This window comes from Mobula hypostoma, chromosome 2 (assembly GCF_963921235.1).
Source record: "Mobula hypostoma chromosome 2, sMobHyp1.1, whole genome shotgun sequence".
Classification (NCBI taxonomy): Eukaryota; Metazoa; Chordata; class Chondrichthyes; order Myliobatiformes; family Myliobatidae; genus Mobula; species Mobula hypostoma.
The window spans coordinates 69942347-69965954 of NC_086098.1; the positions used below are offsets into that span (position 1 = coordinate 69942347).

The 23608-nt window shown below is 38.9% G+C and overlaps 1 protein-coding gene across 1 annotated transcript in view; it reads right to left on the reverse strand.

The window, feature by feature from the left end:
- sntg2 (syntrophin, gamma 2) overlaps window positions 1-23608 on the reverse strand; it is a 357770-nt gene that overhangs the window by 252100 nt on the left and 82062 nt on the right. The window contains exon 3 of the mRNA XM_063068605.1: window positions 21822-21959. Within this exon, the coding sequence (XP_062924675.1) occupies window positions 21822-21959 (138 nt within the window). The remainder of the gene's footprint in view (window positions 1-21821; window positions 21960-23608) is intronic.

Sequence of the window (23608 nt, forward strand, 5' to 3'; positions counted from 1 at the left end):
ATTGGAGCCCTGTCTTACTGGAATTTGATATTAAAATAAAACATATAAAAGGAACGGACAATGTGATTGCTGACTGTCTGTCAAGGTGTTGAAACTTAAAGTTCTCTGTATTAGCCAAATAGCTAATGACTACCTGTATATGAGTGTGTATCTAATAATGTGCATTCATGCCCATGATTTTTACCCCGGTAAAAATCCTTTTAAGGGTAGGAGTGTGACGCCAAACAAAGCTATCGGACGATTGATGCTAATGAGAGAGATAAGAGAGACAATGGAGAAACATTCAAAATGCTAATAAGAGAGAAGAGAGGGATTAACGGAAAGAAACACAATTCAGAATATTGACAGACCGGTTACTTTGAACCTGAACTGTTTGAAGTTTGATGGACAGGTGATACCCCAGCAGGGGGATAAAAAGAGCAGGTTCGCTAAGGCACGCGACACACCACGACACCATGAGACAACGAGATCCTGGAAAGAGCGGTGTGCCCCCACAAGTGATGGAAGTTTGGAGGTCCAGTTCGTGGGAACCGACCAGAGGCTCACAGGGTGTAAAGGTACGATCGATGGGAACCTGGGGTGTGTGTCCGCCCTTGCCTGGGTGCCAGGTTCACCATGGAAGAACGATCGTATCTGGAACGGAGGGGTCACAGTCGGTAACCACAGCGGGATAGAAGACATAAAAGGGTCGGCCCGAAACCAACTGCGAAAACATCAAAGGTCTGCCTGATCCAAATTGCATCCCCCCCCCTCTCTCTCTCTCTCCAATGGTACCACAACAGCGATTACTGCGAACTGCACTAAACTGAACTGAACTCTGCTTCACTTAAGACTGATCATTTTACCCCTAGACTGCAATAGAGCTTGGTTGATTCCTATTACCCTAGTTATGTGTATATGTGTGTATTATCATTGCTAACCTGTCACATTTATATCCTTACGATTAGAGTACTGTATTACTTAGTTCTTTAATAAAACTTTATTCGTTCCTAGTAATCCAGACTCCAAGGAGTGTTCCATTTCTGCTGGTTTGGCAACTCAGTTATGGGGTACATAACACTAATCACTGTTCTCAAAGTTTTTCCCATCTAACACTTTCACCACCTGCCTGGTTTCATTTCCCAAGATAGGTGTCAAGTACAACTCCTTCTCTGCTCATCTTCTATCTATATATGGTCTCAAAAAAAGTATCTTGAACACAATTAAGTAACTACATCCCATATAAGGAAATCTCAGTCAATACCACCATGGTGGTTTGAAAGGTCTGTTTCTGTGCTATGAAACTTTGTGACTCATTGATTATGACTCAAAAAAGCCTCATTCAAATGGCTGAGAGTAGTTGTCATTAGACTGCAGGCTATAATGCCCTCATTAATAAGGCTACCGGTAAAAGTCATATTAGAAAGTTTCTTTGCCTGTATTATATATGATATTATATCCAGAGTATCGAAACAATGAGTGCCACAAAAGCAATATCTGAAGCCAATATACTTCTGATTAAATGACCATGCAGAGAAAAATAATTCTGGAAAAATCTTATATTTAGCTAGCACTCCATGGAGAGCAAATGGCATGTCAAAGCACAGAAAACATTATGGTCATCCACTGCAACCAAAGAGGTCTCCAGTTGTGACGATCTCTCATACTACTGGAATAGGGCTTTTGAGGTTGAGAAACTGGAACTGCCCCAGTGCAACAACTTTTCCACTTTAAAAGTCCTCCTGCATATGCTCCTTTCACTATTGTCAATATCAAAGGACAAGCCACAATTCTCTTGAACATTTTGTTCCTCCTTCATTTGAGGGTAGCCTTGTAATGTGGAGAAGAAGCACTGAATAAGTAGAAGACTGTCGGCAGTGGTTCTCATTATTGGATGTACTGGAGTAATGTTTTTAAAAATTGTATCATATTTGGTTATGAAATAACTTTTTTTAAATATAAAATTCACATGGTAAGAAATGCAGTTTAATATCTGTCTTTTTGATAGAAGCATTTATCAGTGTTCCCATTTTCCATGGCTCTTACTTCTTTCAAATCTAAAATCTAATTTGTAGTAAGAGAATCGGAATCAGAATCCAGTTTATTATCACTGTCTTATATGATGTGACATTTGTTATTTGGCAGCAGCAGTACAAGCAAAGATATACAATTACTATAAATTACAAAATAAAAAGTGCAAGGAAGAAGGAATAATGAGGTGGTGTTCACGGACCATTTAGAAATTTAATGGTGGACGGAAAGAAGCTGTTTCTGAACCATTGATTGCAGGTCAGATAAACAAATAGATAATTTTGTTGCAAACTGTTCACCTTCCTGATCTTTTCTTCAGTTCCTTTCACTGACATCAGTCTGTACATCTAACTTCTAAAAAACCATGCAGATTACAAATGTCTGATCAGTTTTGCATTCTCTCTCCTTCCATCCTTTTCATAGCAATGTTCGGTTTACATCCATACAATTTCCTTTAAATATGGGGCAAGGTTCTTCAGTCTTCTAAATATGTCAAAATGTTCTGGACAAATGGAAGATATGATGCTGAATATCAGGTGGAAAATGTTAGAGGCTGGTTGATGAAAAATAAATAGTTTGAGCTGTGGATACAGGGGTGTACTTGGGTGATTTCTTTAGAAAAGATCATACATTCTCTTCATCCAGGAAGGCTGGTGATGTCAATCATGTTAATTAAATAGTTTTATGAGAAACTCATATTGGTCAGCAGACTATAAAATCTGATTGAGCTGGTCTTTTGAATTCTAACGTTGCTACAGTCAAAATGTCCTCTCAATTAAAAGATATAGAGATAATATTTTCCTTCTTGTCAATTTACCAGCAAATTTACCTTGACAAACAACTCACAATACCTTGAATGTATTCTGAATGTCTTCCAGACATTACATCTCATTTACTGCTGCTTTTGAGAAAGATGGAGCAGCCAATTGCAAAATTCTTCAGACAGTAAACGAGATAAATGTCTGATCAATCATTTTTGGTGATGTTGGTAATGGGAGAAATGTCGTTCTGGAGACTCTTGCTCTTCTTTCAATACGTAATGGGATTTTTATGTCCAACTCAGTAATCTGGTATGATTACAGCCTAACGTCTCATTTAAAAGCTGACATGCTTCTAACACTGCCGAAGCTTTGTATTGAATTATTAACCTAAACTACATATTTAAAGTATTTGAAGGTGCCTGAAGCCAGAATATTCAGCAAAAATGCTATTTTTCTAACATGCAAATAACTTGGGCTGGTATTTCACTGAGAGCTTCATCAGGAATTCTAAATAGAGATTCAACGCTTGCAATAGTTATGTTATCTGACTAACTATCTGATAATCCAAAGGCTCTAAATTCAAATTTTGCCACAACAAGTTAAAATCAATTTTAAACAATATAAAATAGAAGCATCATATTTCTTCAGTAGGGTGCATTTGTAACTGCAACTTCATGCCAATTTATTGATATAATGACCCTCCAGTCAAAACACTAAATCTAAATTCAATGCAGAGAGTAGCACATTCTTCACAATGAAGTGATTGAAGGGAGCATGATAAGACTTTGCCTTCTCCTGGCAACGAAGGATAAGCACTGGTGGTCCTGCCAGAGACCACATCCTGAAATTGGAGAAGCAAACAGGAATGCTGTCTGAATAGCTGTAGATTTGCCACTAGTACCGAGACTGGTGATTAGCCGGATTAGTCTGTGCATACAGTTGCAAATGCCCTTTGCAAAAGAATCAGAATCAGGTTTAATACCAAGGGAACATGTCATGAAATTTGCTGTTTTGTGGCAGCAGTACAATGCAATATATAATAATTAAAAGTGGTAAATTATAATCAGAAATTATATATTTAAAGTATTGAGTGTGTGTCTTCAGCTTCTGTACCTCCTCCTTGATGGTAGCAATAAGATGTGGACGTGTCCTGGGTGATGGGAGCAGAATCCTTAATGATCGATGCTACCTTTTTGAGGCTTTGCCTTTTGAAGACGTCCTTGATGCTGGGGAGGCTAGTGCCCATAATGGAGCAAGTTGAGTTTGCAACTTTCTGTAGCTTTTTTCTGATCCTGTGCAGTTTCCCCTCCATATCAGATGGCGATGCAACCAGTTAGAATGCTCTCTGTGGTACACCTGTAGAAATTTGCTGGGGTCTATGATGACATATTAAATCCCCTCAAACTGCAAATGAAATATAACTACTGGCATGCCTTCTTAGTAATTGACACAGGATAGATCTCCAGAGATGTTGACTCCCAGGAACTTGAAACTGCTCACCCTTTCCACTGCTAATTCCTCGACGAACACTGATGTGTACTCCCTTGACTTCCCTTTCCTGAAGTCAACAATAAATTCCTTGGCCTTATTGACATCAAGTGCAAGGCTGTTGTTGTGACATCATCAATCAGCTGATCTATCCTATTCCTGTATCCGTTCTCCAACAATAGTGTCATCGGGCAAATTTAAACTTGGTATTTAAGTTGTGCCTAGCCACACAATCGTGGGTGTAGACAGAGTAGAGCAGTGGGCTAAGCACCCATCTTTGAGATGTGCCAATGACGATTGTCAGTGAGAAGGAGATGTTATTTCCAGTCCTCACAGACTACGGCCTCCGGGTAGGAAGCAAATGATCTCATTACAGAGGAAGGTACAGAGGCCCAGATTTTGGAGTCTATTGATTAGTACTGACGGTAGGATGTTGAACACTAAGCTATAACAAATATACAGCAGCCTGACATAGGTATTGTTATTGTCCGGAGGGTCCAAGGCTGATTGGAAAGCCAATGGGATGGAAACCATGGTAGACTTATTGTGGCAATAAGCAAACTGCAGCGGGTCCAAGTCATTGCTTAGGCAGGAGTTCATTCTGGCCATGACCAACCTCTCAAAGCACTTCATCACTGTAGGTATAAGTGTGATGGATATTCATGGTCCTGGGCCAGGGGCCGCTTCTTTTTGCTAGACTCAGCTTTCTAAACCCAGCAGTTATAAACTTCTTAAAATCAAAATGTTATTTTTAGTAAATTAAGCTTCAAATCAATATTCTTTGTTTACCTTCTTGTCATTAAACGAGCCAGCCTTCAGTTCTTAATGTAAATGGAAGCAATAATCAGTTTGAAGTTAAAGGACAGCTTTGAAAACAGCACCGTCTACAGAACCAAAAATGTGGTAGCTCTTAGCACCTAGGATACTCAGAATCAGCTTCACAGCATTAATTGTGGGTACCTGGGAACTCTGTCTCCAAAAGCTTTTAGACGGTTTATATTAAAAGCTATCTGGAAAAATGTCACATATGTGAAGTCACCCAAGTGGCAGGGAAACAGTCTAAATGTAGAGAGCAGTCGAGGCTTTTGAGGAATGGTCCAGAAACATCAAGAAGAATGACAGAAACACGGAGTGTGGATATCCTTTATGTTTTAGAAATGGTTTGTAATTTGGAAATCTTTTATGGTATAAATCGTTTGAGAGTTTTAAAATGTGTTTTAAGGATGTTGGTTGGATACCACTAAACATATATGAACTGTATACATTAGAACATCAGAATGATTTTGACAAGAACAGACCATTTGGACCAACAAATTTTAGTAAATTCCTTTTTGCATTGTATGTTGAAATAACTATCGAGTTTAGATTTGAAAGTCTCTACGGTACTACTCTCAACTATACAACTTGGTAGTTTGCTCCATGCATCCACAACTCACTGTGTAAAGAAATGCTTCCTGATGTTAGTCTGAAATCTCCCCTTAACTAGTCTCCACCTTTGGCCCTGTGTCCTTGATGATGGATTAATTTTGAAGAAGCAGCTGGCATCCACTTTACTTATACCCTTAAGGATTTTGAACACTTCTATTATGGTTCATCTCATTCTACATCTACTTAGGCTAAAAAGATTTAATTCTTTCAATATGTCTTCACAGTTTATACCCTGCAGACCGAGAATGAATCTATTTGCTCTTCTCTGAAATCCCTCCAGTGCCTTTACATCCCTCACAAAATATGGAGACCAAAACTACACAGTACTCAAGGTGTGGCCTTGCAAGTGCATTATACAGCTTAAGGAGAATGTCTCTAGACTTGAACTCCACTGAGTGTATTATATAGTCCAACATTCTATTAGCCTTCTGAATTGCTTCTGTGCATTTTCTAGATGTTGAGGGTGAGGAGTCTACCAGGACAACCAAATCCTTCTTTCACTGTGCACTTTCTACCTCAACACCTTCTACTGTATAATTATTTCTAACATTTCTACTTCCTATATTTAAAACATTACATTTACATACATTAAATTTCATCTGCCATTCACCTGCCCACAACTGGAGTTTGTTTAGGTCTAACCGTAGTCTGCTGCCTGAATGTTATCAGCCCATCTCCCTAATTTTGTGCCATTGGCAAACTTTACTAGTTTATTTGCTATGTGCTTATGCAAATTATTAATGCAAATTAAAAGCAGTAGCGGCCCAAAAATCGATCCCTGCAGAACCCCACATTTAACATCTTCTAAGGTGTGACAATGATCCTCACAATATAATTTGTTTTCTGTTTTTGAGCACACATTTGCACACCTCATCCCAAATCCCTACCTGCTGTAATTTGATTATTAACCTCTCATGGGGTACCTTGTCAAAGCCTTCTGAAAGTCCAAGTAAATAATATCAACTGCTCTATTTTATCATAAATTTTAGTTGCCTCTCCATAGAATTCCAGCATGTTAGGGAAACATGATTTCCCCTTTCTGAACAAATGCTGGCTTTCTCCTAACATGCCTGTTCTTAACAGCTGTTTTTCCATTTCATTCTTTATTATTGTTTCCATTATCTTGCCTGTGATACACATTAAGACTAAGATTACCAGGGTCAGTGTGGTCACCCTTCTTATATACTGGAACAACGTTAGCTCATTTCCAGTCCTTAGGGATTTCACAAGCCTTCAATGACTTTTGAAAAATACATGTTAGGGGATTGTATATATACTCACAGATCTCGTTAAGTACCCTCGGATGTATGGTGTCTGGCCCTGGAGGTTTATTAACTTTCAGCCTTTTCAGCTGAAGCAGGACCTCACTTTCTAAGATCTCCAAGTCACTTAAAACAATCTTACTTTTTTCTGCACTTACTGGCATATTGGTAACATATTTGCAGGTGAATACTTCAGCAAAATATGAGTACGTGTACCTGCTATGTCTTTCTCTGCATAATTTAACACCCCAGTATTATTCCTAATACACTTAACTTACTCCTTGACTTCTCTTTTACAACTAATGTATTGAAAAATTGCTTAGTGTCAATCTTAGTATTATCAGCAATATACTTCTCAACCAGTCTTTTGGCAATCCGAATTTCCCTCTTAACAATAGCTCTCATATTTCCATGTGCCCTACAGTTATCATCATTACTATTTTTTCTGTATTCCTTATATAGCTGTCTTTTATTCATCCATGTAGCTGATCTATTGTTTTTATTGCTTCTCTCGACCTTGAGTATGAACATTCATGCACTGTGCATATTACCTCTTTAAATCAATCCCATTGTTCTTCTACTGCCTCAACATCAACCAGTTCTTTCCAGTTTACCTTCTGAACTCTTTGCTACATCTACACAAAATTTGCCTTTCTGAAATTTAATTTAATGGCTTTGGTTTTTCCTGATATATACTCTCCCAAAAAAAACTTAGAGGCTAAAAATGTTATGATCACTTGTTCCTAAAGGCTCAGCGACATCCATACTCAAAATTCTATCCTGATTTTTGCAGAATATCAAATCTAGACAAGTGTCCCCTCTTGCTGGGGCATTAACATACTGGGTCAAAAAGCAATCTTTCAATGCACTCAGTGAATTCACTTTTCTGCAATCCATTTGTCACTGGGTTCTCTCACTCAATATTTGGGGAATTGAAGTGTCCCATAATTATAACTTCACTCTCAAAACTTGCTTTTTTTAATATTCCGATGGGGTTGTTGATTAAAATCATTATTAGCATTCGGGGGTCTATAACATACATCCAGTATTATTCCTTTATCCTAATAGCTTCGAATTCTCACACAGATAGCTTTACTAAGTCTCCATTCATCTCCTATCATAAGCAACTTCTTGTTTAAATTCTCTGTTATGTATATAGCTACTCCTCCACCTTCACGATCTTACCTATCTTTCCTACGTAAAATATCCTTTAACACTATATTCATCACCATCATTTGAGGACTGCTCTCTAACAGTTACACTGTTTTTTCCAATTTGGTAATTTCACATGCATGTGATATTTTTCAGTTACATGGCAAGGTGAATGCATTATTTAGTTAACTGAATCAGACCCAATTGTTTTCTCTTGATTAAATACTGGGCTAATGAGGAGCCTATTGTTTGCGTTCATGATAAGAGGCTTAAAAGGAATATTAGAAGTTTAATTTACTCAAAAACATCTCTTCGACCCTTGGAATAGTCAGCTGCTGTTTTAGAAGGCTGAGCTTCGCAAAAAAAAAAGGCCCCCCAAGCTCTGGGAAGTGAATATCCATCACATATAGAGTTGATGTCCATTAAATCTCTTTGATTGTTTTTATGTAAAGAAGGACATGAATAATGGAATGTTTAAATTAAACCCACAGCAGGCAACATATTGTTAACTGGTAATAAAACTGAGGCTTTATAAACCTGTCTCATCAAACAATAAGAAACTGACTGCCTGTAAAAGGAATGTATTGACTCTAAAAACTGCTCGTTTCTGCTTCAGTTCTTTTAGGGATTAAATTTGAGTTTAAGAAAATTGAATTCCATTCCCTTTCCTCATCTAATTTCAGCAGCCAAGAGGGTTTCTGTTACACTGGATCACTTCCAGTCACAAACATCTTACTTCCATGCTCATCATTTTTCATCCACTTCCCTTTTTCAAGGACATTTCAATCTCTCACTGCTGCAGCTGGAAGATCCCAACTGCTTCTGGGTGACAGTCATACCAGTGCCCAGGGAGAGGAGGGTGAGCTGCCGCTAAGACTATCACCCAGTCACACACGTGATGGTATAGGTCTGCAGACCGCAAAGTGCTACGGATACCCTTACTAAAGAGACATTGTACTGTACCTACCTAATCTTCCAAGACTATTTCATTGTTTATCCTTTGTACTGAGTTTAACTGCCAATGCCCACTATTTGAGCGGTGGGTGCCCTCTCCTTACCACGGAGGAGATTCTTCCAGCTAACAAAGTAGTTGAAAAAATGTAGCCACTTTGTGGAAGAGTTTACCAGTGGAGAAAGTGAATTGATCAGGGGAAGTTCCAAGCATATGTTAGGCGCTTTCTGGTACATCGGGAGCAAAGCAGAAATAGTAGTATAAATAGTAGCTTACTTTTAGGAATTGAAATAAATACAATCACTTAATCTTCAGTTGTTCATCAGTAGTTTAGTAATTTCTCCCCTCTAAAAGTATAATAATCCAGCTTCTGCAATGTCAGTTTTGCCTTATGTTCAGATTCACAGAAACTTCCTCCCCTGGCGAGTTCATATGGGAGAAATGTCAACTAATCCAACACCTCAGGTACAAGGTAGCTGAACTTGAGGAGGAAGTAACTGACCTGCAATGTAGAGAAATGGCGGATGTGCTCCAGATGTCCTTTTGAGAGATAGTGCACCCCACGAGAGCCACAGGTTGAGACTCGGGACGAGAAAGAAAGAGACATGCCCTGACCAATCAAGAATCTATCAACCACTCCTTAAATATACATGAAGCCTTGGCCTCTACAGCTGCCTGTGGCAAAGAATTTCACAGATTCACCACTCTCTGGCTCAGGAAAATCCTCCTCATCTCCATTTTAAAAGGACACCCCTCTATTCTGAGTCTGTGTCTTCAGGTCTCAGGTCTTAGATGTTCCCACCATAGAAAACATTCCCTCCACATCCATTCTGTCAAGCCCTTTCACCATTCGATAGGTTTCAATTAGGTCACCCCTCAATCTTCTGAATTTCAGCTAAATCAGGCTCAGAGCCATCAAACGCTCTTCATACGACAAGCCATTCAATCCTGGAATCATTTCCACGAACCTTTGAAACCTCTGCAGATTCAGCACATCCTTTCTAAGATAAAGGGCCCAAAACTGCTCACAATACTTCAAGCGAGCCCTCACTAGTGCTTTATAAAGTCTCAATATTACATCCTTGTTTTTATATTGTAGTTCTTTTGGATCTGGAGGTATTGATCCTTCATTCCTCAAAAGTGCCATCACAGGTTGATAGGATCAGAAGTAAAGCTTTTGTCACATTGGCCTTCATAAATCAAAGTATTAGGTACAGGAGTTAGGATGTCATGCTGAAGTTGTATCAGGAGTTGCTGAGGCCTAATTTGAGTATTGTGTGCAGTTTTGGTCACCTACCTACGTGAAACCACTCCTTTTCTGTGTATCCATGGAAAACCGGCTCGTTAGCCCCTTTCTAACAGCCACTGGATTCCGTCATAATAAACTCTCGTTCCTCCAGCTTCATACGTCGAGGATGTACACAACTTTGTTCCTGCCAGTTCCATGAGGTTGGGATGTCTCACCCACCCAAACCCCGGTTTGTGTGAATGATGTGTGAATTACTGTCCCCAGCAAGAAAAAATAGATAGTACATTGCATAAATTTATAAAGTATATTTAAGAATATTAATTTAAGCAAACAGTTATTAAATGAAAGAAAGGAAAAACAAAAAGGCCCATTACTCTGAAACAGTCAGATGTGAACTCAGGTTGGAGCTCATCTTGAACTTGTCTGTCACTCACACGCTGGACTATCGGTCTGTGTGAAAGCCGTCCGAGCATGGCTCGAAATCCATCTGGAACAAACGGGGAGTATTGGTTCTTCCTTCTTGAAGCCATTCATCTGCACAAAGCACATTGTGCAACAGGGATGGCATCCTCAGCCATCTTTTCCCTCTGTCTTCCTCTGGCTCCTGCCAATAATGAACCCAGTGTTCTCCAGAACCTTCTCCCAAATCCAGTATCCCGATTGGCTGACAGCACATTCCTAAGCTGAATAACAAGCCTCTTATCTTAGCTCAAACCGAAACAAGCTGAAAGCAGAACAGTCTGTTCTTACAGAACTGCTAAAATGAAATACCTACAGCATAGCAGTAAAAATCTTAACCAGGGTTTTACATACAGAAATGATGTCAGTAAGTTTGAAAGAGTTCAGAGAACATTTACAAGGATGTTGACAGGACTTGAGGATCTGAGTTATAGGGAAAGGTTGAATAAATTAGCACTTCATTCCCTGGAGTGTAGAAAAATAATGGGAGATTTGATAGTTGTATACAAAATTGAGGGGTAACAATGGGGTAGATACAAGCAGTTTTTTCCCACTGAGTTTGGATGAGACTAGAACTAGAATTCATGAGTTAATTGTGAAATGTTTAAGGGAAACATGAGGAGGAACTTCTTCACTCATAGGATGGTGAAAGTGTGGGATGAGCTGCCAGTGGAAGCAGTGGATCTAGGTTCAGTTTCAACATTTAAACAAATTTTGGTTAGGTATATGGATGGGAAGGGTATAGAGGGTTATGGTCCAGGGGCAGCTTGATGGAACTAGGCAGATTAATAGTTTGGCACAGAAAAGAAGGGCCAAAGGACCTGTTTCTGTGCTGTACTTTTCCAAAACTTCCTGACTTTAAGAACTACAGTGATGTCTACAGGCCTGACATTAGAACAAGTCTCGTGGGATTTCCTCTCACGTCCTTTAATTAACAATCTCTCAGGTACAGACAAACAGCTGGCTAGCTTTAATAGAAGCACCTCCAATTCTCATTTATTAAAAGTTTGTGAATTAAAACTCAGCTCTCAGATGGGAGATTTCAATATTCACTGATGGCACTCTCCATCAGTTTACTGGTGTAGTTTGTTTCTACTTTCTGTTCTTTCATTCTGACAGAGTCTATCTGAGAACACATTGAGTGGTGAACATAGATATACCCTCTGTCACCAACTCGGTTCATTCCATCATTGAATTAAAGCTTCCATTAAAGGAATTAAAGGAAGGACTGTAAAGGACTGAAGTTTTCCAACCTTCCTGAACCCTCTTACATTAGCATTGCTCCTGTTTCAAAAGATCATGTCAGCTATGCCACAATTAGCAGAAATTTCCCCAGTGTAGGAAAATCACCAGTTCTGGTTGCCCTGTGGCATCTACCATAGTTCTGGGTGATTGCAAGCACATTCATGTTTTTGATAGTAGATCAATTGGGAACGTTATGTTACCACCTGCCCTTGCTCCGATGCCTGTGGTCTCATAGCTGGAGTCTGTGGTGTCATACTGAACAAAGATACTAATTGCTGCAGCTTCCACATGAAAAACACTGGTCAACCTATGGCTTCCCAAATACAAATCGATAATCACCTTATTCATAATCCTGAAATATCAATGTTAATTGACATTTTGGCCCAGATGCATGCGACCAAATTGTTCGTCACTTTTTAAAATTATAATGCTACTGACGCAATCAAACATGAGGCACATCCTTTCACAAGTTTCCTTTAGAGACCCATAACCACTGGCTTAACACTTTCACCGAAACAATAGCTAAGACCTTTCCAGCTGTTGCATATTTAACTTCCACAGCAGCAAATACAGTTACTGGTTGAATTGCCACTACTTTAAGTTGAATAAAAGATTTTTTTGCAGGTTTCCAATATAAAACTTCCCTATCCATTGGAATTATTATTTTTATAGTGCTCCTTCTATTGAAACATTGAATCCTTCAAGGACCAAAGTTTGGTGTCTTCTGCCTTTTGTATAACGCCTCCACTCCTAAGCTTCTGCTGACTCCAATAACTGACCTACACTTTCATGGGTTATCTCTCATATGTCAGCATTGCTCTACATTTCCTCATACTCACCTCTTATCTATTCCTCCAGATTGTCCACAACCCTGGAAGAATGAAGAGCAGGCAGCAGCTTAATCACATTATCCTCGCTCTTCTTCTTTTCCTAGTCCTGATCACAAATGTTGCATATGATAATTATGTTTCCTGCATCATCTTAAGATGGGGCTGCAGGGTCAGGATCCATTTGTCATGAATAATTAGCTTAATTACATAATCCCACAAAAAGATGAATTTACAAATGTCTTTCATTCATCTATTTGGATATTAGATATTTACTTTCCTACAAGGGCATTTTTTTGGATATGAGTAATTTTTAAGATTTTATATAATTTACTTTGCAAATACTCCGGAGTGAGAGATTTGAAAAGGATCAATCACAGGCTTTCTCTTTTTTCCGATGGCCTATTGGAATCGAGAGAGGAAGCTACACATAGGTTGAGGCGAGAGATTTAAAAAGGAGCATTCATGGGCTTTTGGTTTTTCCAGGGCCCAATCAAATCATGATTCATTAGCAAGGGCAAGTTAAAATAAGGTAGAGACATGCGGAGCAGACATTGTTGGAGCAGACCAGTGTTAGAGTGGGAAGGCTTTGGTGACATACACTTCGGTGAGGTAAGTTTTTTCTTCATTCTTCATCTGTTAGCGCATGGTTAATGCCATGAGAATGGCTCCAACGGCTGTGTTGTGTTTTTTGTGTGAGGTGTGGGAACTCTAGGAGACTCCCAACCTCCAGTATAACCACATCTGCAACAGGTGCACCAAGTTGCAACTCCTTAGAGAGTGTGTTAAGGAACTAGATTTTCAGAAGGCCTTTGACAAGTTTCCACACATTAGGTTGCTTAACAAGTTACAAGCTCATGGTGTTACAAGAAAGATTCTAGCATGGATAAAACATTGGCTGATTGGCAGGAGGCAAAGTGTGGGAATGAGGGAGACTTCTCTTGTGGGTTGCTGGTGACAACTGATGCTCCACGGGGGTTGATGTTGGGACCACTTCTTTTTATGTCATCTGTCAATGATTTGGATGATGAAGTTGACAGATTTGTGACAAATTTTGCAGATGATATGAAGATAGGTGGAGAGGCAAGTGGAGTTGAGGAAGCAGGGAAATTGCAGAAGGACAGATGGATTAAGAGAATAGGCAAAGAAGTTGTAAGTAGATTAATGTCAGGAAGTACATGGTCATGCACTTTGATAGAAAGAATAAAAACACAGACTATTCTCTAAGTAGTCAGAAAGTACAAAAATTCAAAGTGCAAAGTTCTTTGGGAGTCCTCGAGCAGGATTTCATAAAGGTGACTTGCAGGTTAAGTCAGTGGTAAAGAAGGCAAATTTAAAGTTAGCTTTCATTTCAAGAGGACTAGAATATAAAAGCAAGGATGTAATGCAATGGATTTACAGGACACTGGTGAGGCCTCACTTGAAGTGGTGTGAGCAGTTTTGGTCCTCTTATTCAGTTCAGTTCAATTCAATTCAAGTTTAATTGTCATTTCAACCACATCTGAATACTTATGAACACAGTCAAGCAAAATAGCATTACCCTGGGGTCAAGGTGCTAAATACTGTACAGTCACACACAGCAATCAGCACACATGAGATCATTAGATACACAAAAAAATAGTATCATAATCACTCAATAAGAGTCTAAAAACCAGAAACTCACGACAACAATCCATGGTTGACTGTTTTAGAGCTTGACTCCTCCAGCCTGGACACCGTGCCCCCCCAGCCCCCCAAGGGCACCATGGCTCGAGTTCCAGCCACGTACACACAATACTACACGCCCATAGAGAATATTAGAAAAAAGACACAACCACACAAAACACCCATCGGAATTATGTCGACTTCAATGTTTTCGGTGGAACACACTGGCCCAAACGTCCTCCCCTCTGTCATGTGATTTTGCAGCTTGAGGTTCAGTCCTTTATCTAAGAAAGAGTATGCTGACATTGGAGAGAATATAGAGGAGGCTTATGAGAATGATTCTGAGAATGAAAGGTTCATTGTATGAGGAGAATTTGATTGCTCTGTGCATTTAATCACTGGAATCTACAAGAATGAGGGGGAATCTCATTGAAAACTATTGAATATGAAAGGTGCTATAGCGTGGATGTGGAGAGGATGATTCCAATAGTACGGGAGTGTAGAACCAAAGGGCAGATCCTCTGAATAGAGGATGTCCATTTAGAATGGAGAAAAGGGGCGTTTCTTTTCACCAGTGGGTGGTGAATCTGTGGAATTTGTTGCCACAGGTGGCTCAGGAGACAAGGCCATTGAGTGTATTTAAGGCAGGGATTAATTGGTTCTTGAGGAGTCAGAGTATGAAAGGTTGCGGCAAGAAGGGGTTGAGAAAGAAAATAGATCAACCATGATGAAATAGCAGTGCAGACTCAATGGGTCAAATGGCCTAATTCTGACCCTATCTTTTATGGTCTTATGGACCTACATGTTGTTCATTGCTAATGATGGCATTATATCATCATGGCTTACACCTTTGACTTTTATATTCAAATCAATCTGTCTTAATATATCTTGCTGTTATGTTATACAATGATGAAACACTTACCAGGAGAAGAATGATGATTACCCTTGGGGAACATTATACTCCTGATAACCTCTTTTACCTATTCTGTTGTAGAAACATAGAAACATAGAAAATAGGTGCAGGAGTAGGCCATTCGGCCCTTCGAGCCTGCACCGCCATTCAGTATGATCATGGCTGATCATCCAACTCAGAACCCTGTACCAGCCTTCCCTCCATACCCCCTGATCCCTTTAGCTACAAGGGCCATGTCTAACTCCCCCATAAATATAACTAATGAACTGGCCTCAACTGTTTCCTGTGGCAGAGAATTCCACAGATTCACCACTCTCTGTGTGAAGAAGGTTTTCCTAATCTCGGTCCTAAAAGGCTTCCCCTTTATCCTCAAACTGTGATTCCTCATTCTGGACTTCCCCACCTTTGGGAACAATCTTCCTGCATCTAACCTGTCCAATTCCTTTAGGATTTTATACGTTTCAATAAGATCCACCGTCAATCTTCTAAGTTCCAACGAGTATAAGCCTAGTCGATCCAATCTTTCATCATATGAAAGTCCTGCCATCCCAGGAATCAAACTGGTGAACCTTCTTTGTACTCCCTCTATGGCAAGGATGTCTTTCCTCAGATTAGGGGACCAAAACTGCACACAATACTCCAGGTGTGGTCTCACCAAGGCCTTGTACAACTGCAGTAGTACCTCCCTGCTCCTGTACTCGAATACTCTTGCTATGAATGCCACCATACCATTCGCCTTTTTCACTGCCTACTGTACCTGCATGTCCACTTTCAATGACTGGTGTATAATGACACCCAGGTCTCGTTGCACCTCCCCTTTTCCTAATCGGCCACCATTCAAATAATAATCTGTCTTCCTGTTTTTGCCACCAAAGTGGATAACTTCACATTTATCCACATTAAATTGCATCTGCCATGAATTTGCCCACTCACCTAACCTATCCAAGTTACCCTGCATCCTCTTAGCATCTTCCTCACAGCTAACACTGCCGCTCAGCTTCGTGTCATCCGCAAACTTGGAGATGCTGCATTTAATTCCCTCATCCAAGTCATTAATATATATTGTAAACAACTGGGGTCCCAGCACTGAGCCTTGCGTATCCCACTAGTCACTGCCTGCCATTCTGAAAAGGTCCCGTTTATTCCCACTCTTTGCTTCCTGTCTGCCAACCAATTCTCACCACATCAATACCTTACCCCCAATACCGTGTGCTTTAAGTTTGCACACTAATCTCCTGTGTGGGACCTTGTCAAAAGCCTTTTGAAAACCCAAGTATACCACATCCACTGGTTCTCCCCTATCCACTCTACTAGTTACATCCTCAAAAAATTCTATGAGATCTGTCAGACATGATTTTCCTTTCACAAATCCATGCTGACTTTGTCCGATTATTTCACCGCTTTCCAAATGTGACTTCTTTGGAAATGGTGATGTAATTCTAGGGCCCCCAAGGTCTACAAAGCATTATATTGTCACAAGGTAGACCTATTTGAATGTGTCTTGCTGTTCACTTACTATTTGGGTATAAGTGTATATTGCATTTAAGGTACTCCTACAATGCAACAAGAAGGGCCACTAGGCCTACCTGTACTGCCATTTGTATTATACTTAATGTTACAAGAATGAGCTGAATACTCAGTTGTCAAAATCCCATGGCCTGACAGAATAGACTGAATAGCCCATGTTCGGTTCAAGTTTTCTGGGAAAACTCAACAGTTGCAAAATTGTGTCAGTCAAGTAAAGGGGGAAGACCCGGACATTTGTAGCCAGAGTCCAGAAGAAGAAACTTATGCAGATAGTATGGTTAGTATCAGAATACCAAGCTACAGCATACCAATGGATATTTACTCCCATGGGAGTAACATCACCTACCCCTATGTTCTGACATCTTTTTCCTGGTAGCCCCTTGAATTAAGAGTACAGATAGAATCCTCACCAGAGAACTGTACCCTTCCTTACCTCACCATACATGTAAGGGTAACCTGCCTCTTTCACTCTCTGTCTATATTATTACATTATGAAATCATGTAACTGATAAATATATATTTCTATAACTAAAATGTAAGATTAATATGCCTTAGGCAAGATAAGACAGCAATAGACATTCAGTAATGTGACTACAAGATTCTTTTTCAGTAAACCTGAATAAAATTGTGCATCACTTCCAAAGAAATGTGAACACCGCTGTAAAAGAAATGAACTATCTTCAGCTCAATGAAAGATGTTACCAGCTGACACGAGGAACTAATGGCAACAGCAATAGTGATTCAACCTTGTATTAAGGAAGTGGTAGAAACTGTTTCTGAGGAAGAAAATCTTAAAGATGAACTACTATAGATTTATAAAATGGACATTGATATGTTAGTGTTGCATGTTTAATGACAAATTACAGCAGTAATAATGCAGTGAGGTTTTAAAAATGTGTGCAGCTAAGAATAAGGAAGGAATGCTCTAAAGAGAAAACAACAGAGAGAACTCTACACAATAAGTTTTCTGAGCATCCAATCAAGGAGAGCTTCTCAAGCAATGGTAACCTAATGAAATGTTTGATGCTCCCCAGAGGAGTCTTTTCAGACATCTGATCTCGAAATTGGATTTTGTAAGCAGAAACTGGGCTAGCACAAGGGGGATATGATGGATACTCACTTTCCAGGGTGGGGGGGGGGGGGACCTTTATGCCAAGCTCAGATTTCTGACATAGTTTTGACTATTCCAGTGTTCACTCATCTGGTCTGTACATATTGGCTGTGTGGTGAAAAAAGCACAACAGCACCTCTTTCACTTCAGGCGGTTGAAGAAGTTTGGTATGGGTATCCAATTCCTAAGGACTTTCTATAGGGGCACAATTGAGAGCATCTTAACTGGCTGCATCACTACTTGGTATGGGAACTGTATGTCCCTCAATCGCAGGACTCTGCAGAGAGTGGTGCAGACGGCCCAGCTTATTTGTAAATGTGAACTTCCCACTATTCAGGACATTTTCAGAGACGGTGTGTAAAGAGGGCCCGGAAGATCATTGAGGACCAGAATCACCCCAACCACAAACTGTTCCAGCTGCTCCCATCCAGGAAACAGTACCGTAGCATAAAAGCCAGGACCAACAGGCTCCGGGACAGCTTCTTCCACCAGCTACCAGACTGATTAATTCTTGCTGATACAATTGTATTTCTTTGCTATATTGACTGTCCTGTTGTACATACTATTTATTTACAAATTACTATAAATTGTACATTATACATTTAGACAGAGACGTAATATAAAGATTTTTACTTCTCATGTATGTGAAGGATGCAAGTAATAAAGTCAAGTCATGCATTTCAAATTGTTGTTTCTGAGTAAGTTCAACTTCCAACCAATATTCCTTGCTCAGACTCTTGTCTTAAATTAGTGAACAATAGTGCTCTTGTTGGCCCATTATTTAATCAAAAGAAAACAATGGGGTCCACTTCAGCTAATTCAGTAGTGCATTTACCTGACCTGACCAATTACTGAAACTGAAAACTATTACATGTCTGTGAAGTCACCAAGTAGCAAAAACAGTATAAATGTTAGAGAGCTGTCAGACCTGTGAGGAATGTTCAAATAATGCCAAGAAGAATGACAGAAAGATGGGTTTTCTAGAATCCATTCCTCTGGTTTCAATTTCTGTAACAGACAACTCATTCTGCTGCAATTTGCTGCTATGTCTTTTTAGTTCCTAGGAATTGTACCTGTGTTTTGAAGTTCTTTTTTTTTAGAAATCATTTGTATTATGAAATATTTTATAAGATGTAATTCCTCTGAGGTTTACACGTGTTTTAGGAATTTTATCTAAATTTAAATGTATATCACTAAAACTGCATGAACTGTGCTTAAAACGCTTTGTTAGCTAGAAGTATCATGTCCTTGATGGGGAAAGGGAGGCACTGCTCAAATAGTGGTTATTAGCAGATAAATTCTCCGCGGAAGGAAAAACAGGGAATTGATCTAGCTTTGAAGTGCAGGTGGCTACAGTATAGCCTCCATTTAGTGAGAGTACCTGGGGCTATCTGTCTCCGAGAAGGCTTATGATCTTTGCTTAAGGTCAGCACTTCACTGGCAGCAAAGCCCATACCATCACATATAGAGATGTCAACTGTTCTCCAAAACAAAACAAACTAGACTTATTGAGAAGATTCTTTAAAGTCAAAAAAATCTACCAATTACAAATTAATGATATTAAAAATAACATTGGTTTCATAGACACAAAGCTCATTTTGCCAACAGTTTGCCTGTGATTATTTCAGCTTTTCTGTCGCTTCAAAATACTTTGAATTTACAGTTAAAATAAAACATATTTTTCAAAATTCTGACAGGTAATTTTAGCTAAACAATCAATACCAACAGAAACATTGTTTTGCTTCTTTACTGAAATATTTGTTGACATTTAACAAAGAGTGGAAGCAGTCTTAGAAAAGATCAATTAAAATAACAAATACCATGTTTTGGAGACATTTCATTCTCCTCACAGGCACTTCCAATTGTTCACTGAGTCAAAACTCAGATATGCTATCAGTACATTTTTCTTAGGTCCAGCTTTCAAATTCCATGGCAGGAAAAGGTCACTAACAAACATTTGTTTAAAAACAACCAACAGTGCTTGAACCTGACTAGGCTTTATACACAAAGCAGTCATGATTAAACAACTGAAACAATGCCCAAATCTCCTCTTTTCCCCTTCCACATTCTGATTGGAAAGGAACCAACTTTAACCTTTACTCATAATCCCAGTTCTGATCATTAGTAACACTACACAACTTCAAAGCTTCACAAAAAATGTTCTTATATTTCTCCGCAACTTTCCACAGCACTTCAACCAAATAGTTTTAGATTCAAAACTACTCCTAAAAGTAACCTGGTATAGCAGGAGATAAAAATCAGCAACTCTCAGCCTTTGCTTTCCTTTGGTATGTTAGAGCCTCAAATAATCAAACTGAGTCATGACAAAAGTTGGCCTGTTTGTTGTGTGTCTGTTCCAGGTGATTATATAGTTATGAGTCAAGCATTTTATCATTTTTGTATTGAAATGGCGGCAGTTATCAGAGTAAGCATTTGTTGCTCTTCCAAGAGGCCTTTGAGAAATATGAGGTACTTGTTTTAAACATGCTCCTTGTACGTTGAGCTTCATGTCTCACCATTTGTTGTGAAGTTGTAATATTCTCTTTATAACCATGCTTATAAATTTGGTACAAGTAATGAACAGTGTATAACTATCCCTAATATGATAAGCTGATGACTGATTGAGTTCAATTAGTTTTCACAGGATAATTCATCTTTTAAAATTGTCTTTCATTTTAAGATACCTTGTTTTCATTCCATATATTGCAATTAGATTTATGGCCCTAACTGCCCTCATTGAAGTAAAGTGGATCCATTACCTCAATCTCAGTTCATAAATCTATTATGACTTTTAAAAATGCAAAAAATAATGGTGCACAGTGCATGCATTTTAAAGCATGAGAAGCAACATCTTTGCACTACCAGCCTTGCAGTTATGGCAATGCCAGTTAGCACTTAGCAAATCTGCTGTGCTCTCTCAAGTGAGAATGACCAGGTGGTGTCAGCCATATCACTCATCAATCATCAGCAGACAGGAAAGATCACATGACCAGATCTCACTTCCTTGTTTCACAAGTGATTAACATGGAACGACTAGTGATGTTTCTCAACCATCTTCGCCTTCAGAGCTGCTGGCAACCTCATCCTTATCCTTTACTTCAAGGAAGTATACGGTACTGCTGAGAAATGACTCTAGAATTCCCATGTCAATCATTAGGAAGGATGCAGGAATTTAAAAATGTTAACTTTTTAAAAAAAATATGTATTAGGTCTAAGTCTTCCTTCATTTGGAGACTCAAGAAACTGCAGCTGCTTGAATCTGGAGTAAATAACAAATTCTGGAAGAACTCAACAGGTCAAGCTGCATCTGTGGAGACAAAGAAATCATTGATGTTTCAGGTTGAGACCCTGCATCAGATTTTGATAGTTCTGGTCAGATGTCCTGATGCAGTCTCAACATGGAATGGCTCCACAGATGTTGCCTGACCAATCGAGTTCTTCCAGCATTTTTTTTTGTTCTGTCGTCATTTGATTGTCTCCCAAATCTCTGCTTTATTAGCTAGCATTCTGAGGAAATAATTACATAATTATCTGAGCACACAATATTTACAAAATTCACGCACCCCTGTGTAGAATCAGTGAAGTTTGAGATTATTCTATAGCTCCTAGCACTCAGTTAATTTTATATGCAGGCAGCAGGCTGATCCAGCTTCATTAAATGCTGAATTTAAAACTTGATCATAGAAGGAAAAGGCTGATACCAATGAAATCAGACCACCTAATTTGCTATATTAGGGCCATTTAAGCAAATATATTAATGGATTGCATTTTATTTTGAAAAAAGGGTACTTACATTTGAATCAGAATCACTTCCATTGACACAAACAACATCTTGCTTTTGAATTGTTATAACATCTTTTGAAAGCCTTAGTCGGACATCATAGGCATTCTCAGATTCTTCATCAAAAAGACGTGTGATACCAGTCTTAGTCTGCAAAACAAGATAATTTTTTTCTGTAAAATATCACTTATTTCACAATCAATCCATAGTTTCACTAATAAATCATGTATAGACATGTTCATTCCTATGTTTTTGATTCACGTTCCATAACTTTTTATCCTAGCTTTTTCTGCTGACCCCTGAATACATGGTCTAGCTTGGGTACTGGCACAAATGTTGACTGGTCTCAGTAATCCACTATTCATAATTCAGTATAGGTAAGCAATCTGAATTTGTTTCCCTCACTTTAAGTCTACAGTCACACAGAATTCGTTTAGTACTGGGGGATTGTTACATTATGATTCGACGCTGATACTAGAACTGAACTTTCTCACCCATTTACTTTCCTGGGTGTCTTGATCATATCAGTTAAGATCAACATATTCAGTAGAATCCAATGATTAAGTCTGGGGTCACTAGCATTGGACCTCCCTGCATAATGTCAACTAACAGCTTCACCCATTAATCCATGGAAATAGACTGAGGTTCAACTTCACTCGGGTTATCGGCAGTGAAAAGGGATGTGGTGGCTGATAAATTTCACTGTATATACTTACAAAAATTAGGAATCTAATTTCCATCCATTTTTAAGGAAGAATGTTGGTAGGTCATGGAAAATAAGTTACATTAAAAAGGGCAGACTGGTTTCTTTATTAATGTAATGTTCAATTGCTTTCTATTTCCAGTGGAATAATTTCCATGGTTCTAATCAAAATTGACCATTTCAGATCCTAATGGCTCCTTGTATTGATATTACCCATACCATTCTTTTTATTATTAAGCAATGACAGTGAAGCCAGAGGGCAGTTAAATAAAGATAGAGGTGTCACTGTACTGCAGTGGTCAGCACAATACTATAACAGCTTGGAGCATCAGAGTTCAGAGTTTACTCCCAGCGTCCTCTGTAAGGAGCTTTGTATGCCCTCTCGACATAAGGTGTGGGCCTTCTCCAGGTGCTCAAGTTCCCTCCACACTCCGGTTAGTAGGTAGGTTGATCATTGTAAATTGACCTGTGATTAAGCTAGTGTTAAATCGGGGGTTGCTGGGTGGCGTGGCTCAAATGGCAGGAGGAGCCTATGAATGTGGTATCTCTAAATAATTAAATGTAGTTCACTTCATTGGAAAAGAAAATATTTCATTTTTTTATATAGTAGAACATATTATGTGATCGTGTTAGTCATGATATCATTGAATATTAACATGGAATAACTATTTAAAATTTAATTGCTACTCAGAGTAATCTTAAACATCATTTGTACATATTTTATCTACAATAATAATACATTTGAAATCATATTTTTCCAAATTTAAGAGGTTGTAATTTAAATAACTAGAAACTGCAATATAATAACAAAGTTAATTACGTAAGGAAAAAAATTAACAAGAATGTTATACTTTCAGCCTCCAGCCTTTTGTGTTCAAAACTCCAGTGACCAGTCACAGGTATTTAATAATCAAAGGGGTTCTGACACTTGGAATGTATTGTACTCCCATTGTAAAAATTTCAGTCTGTGAAAGTGACCTTTCTATATTTAAAATATCTAGTTCTTTCAACATTTGGTAGGCTTCAATGAGATCCCCCTGCATTCTTCTGATTTCCAGTGACTACAGGCCCAAAGCTACCAAATGCTCCTCAGATG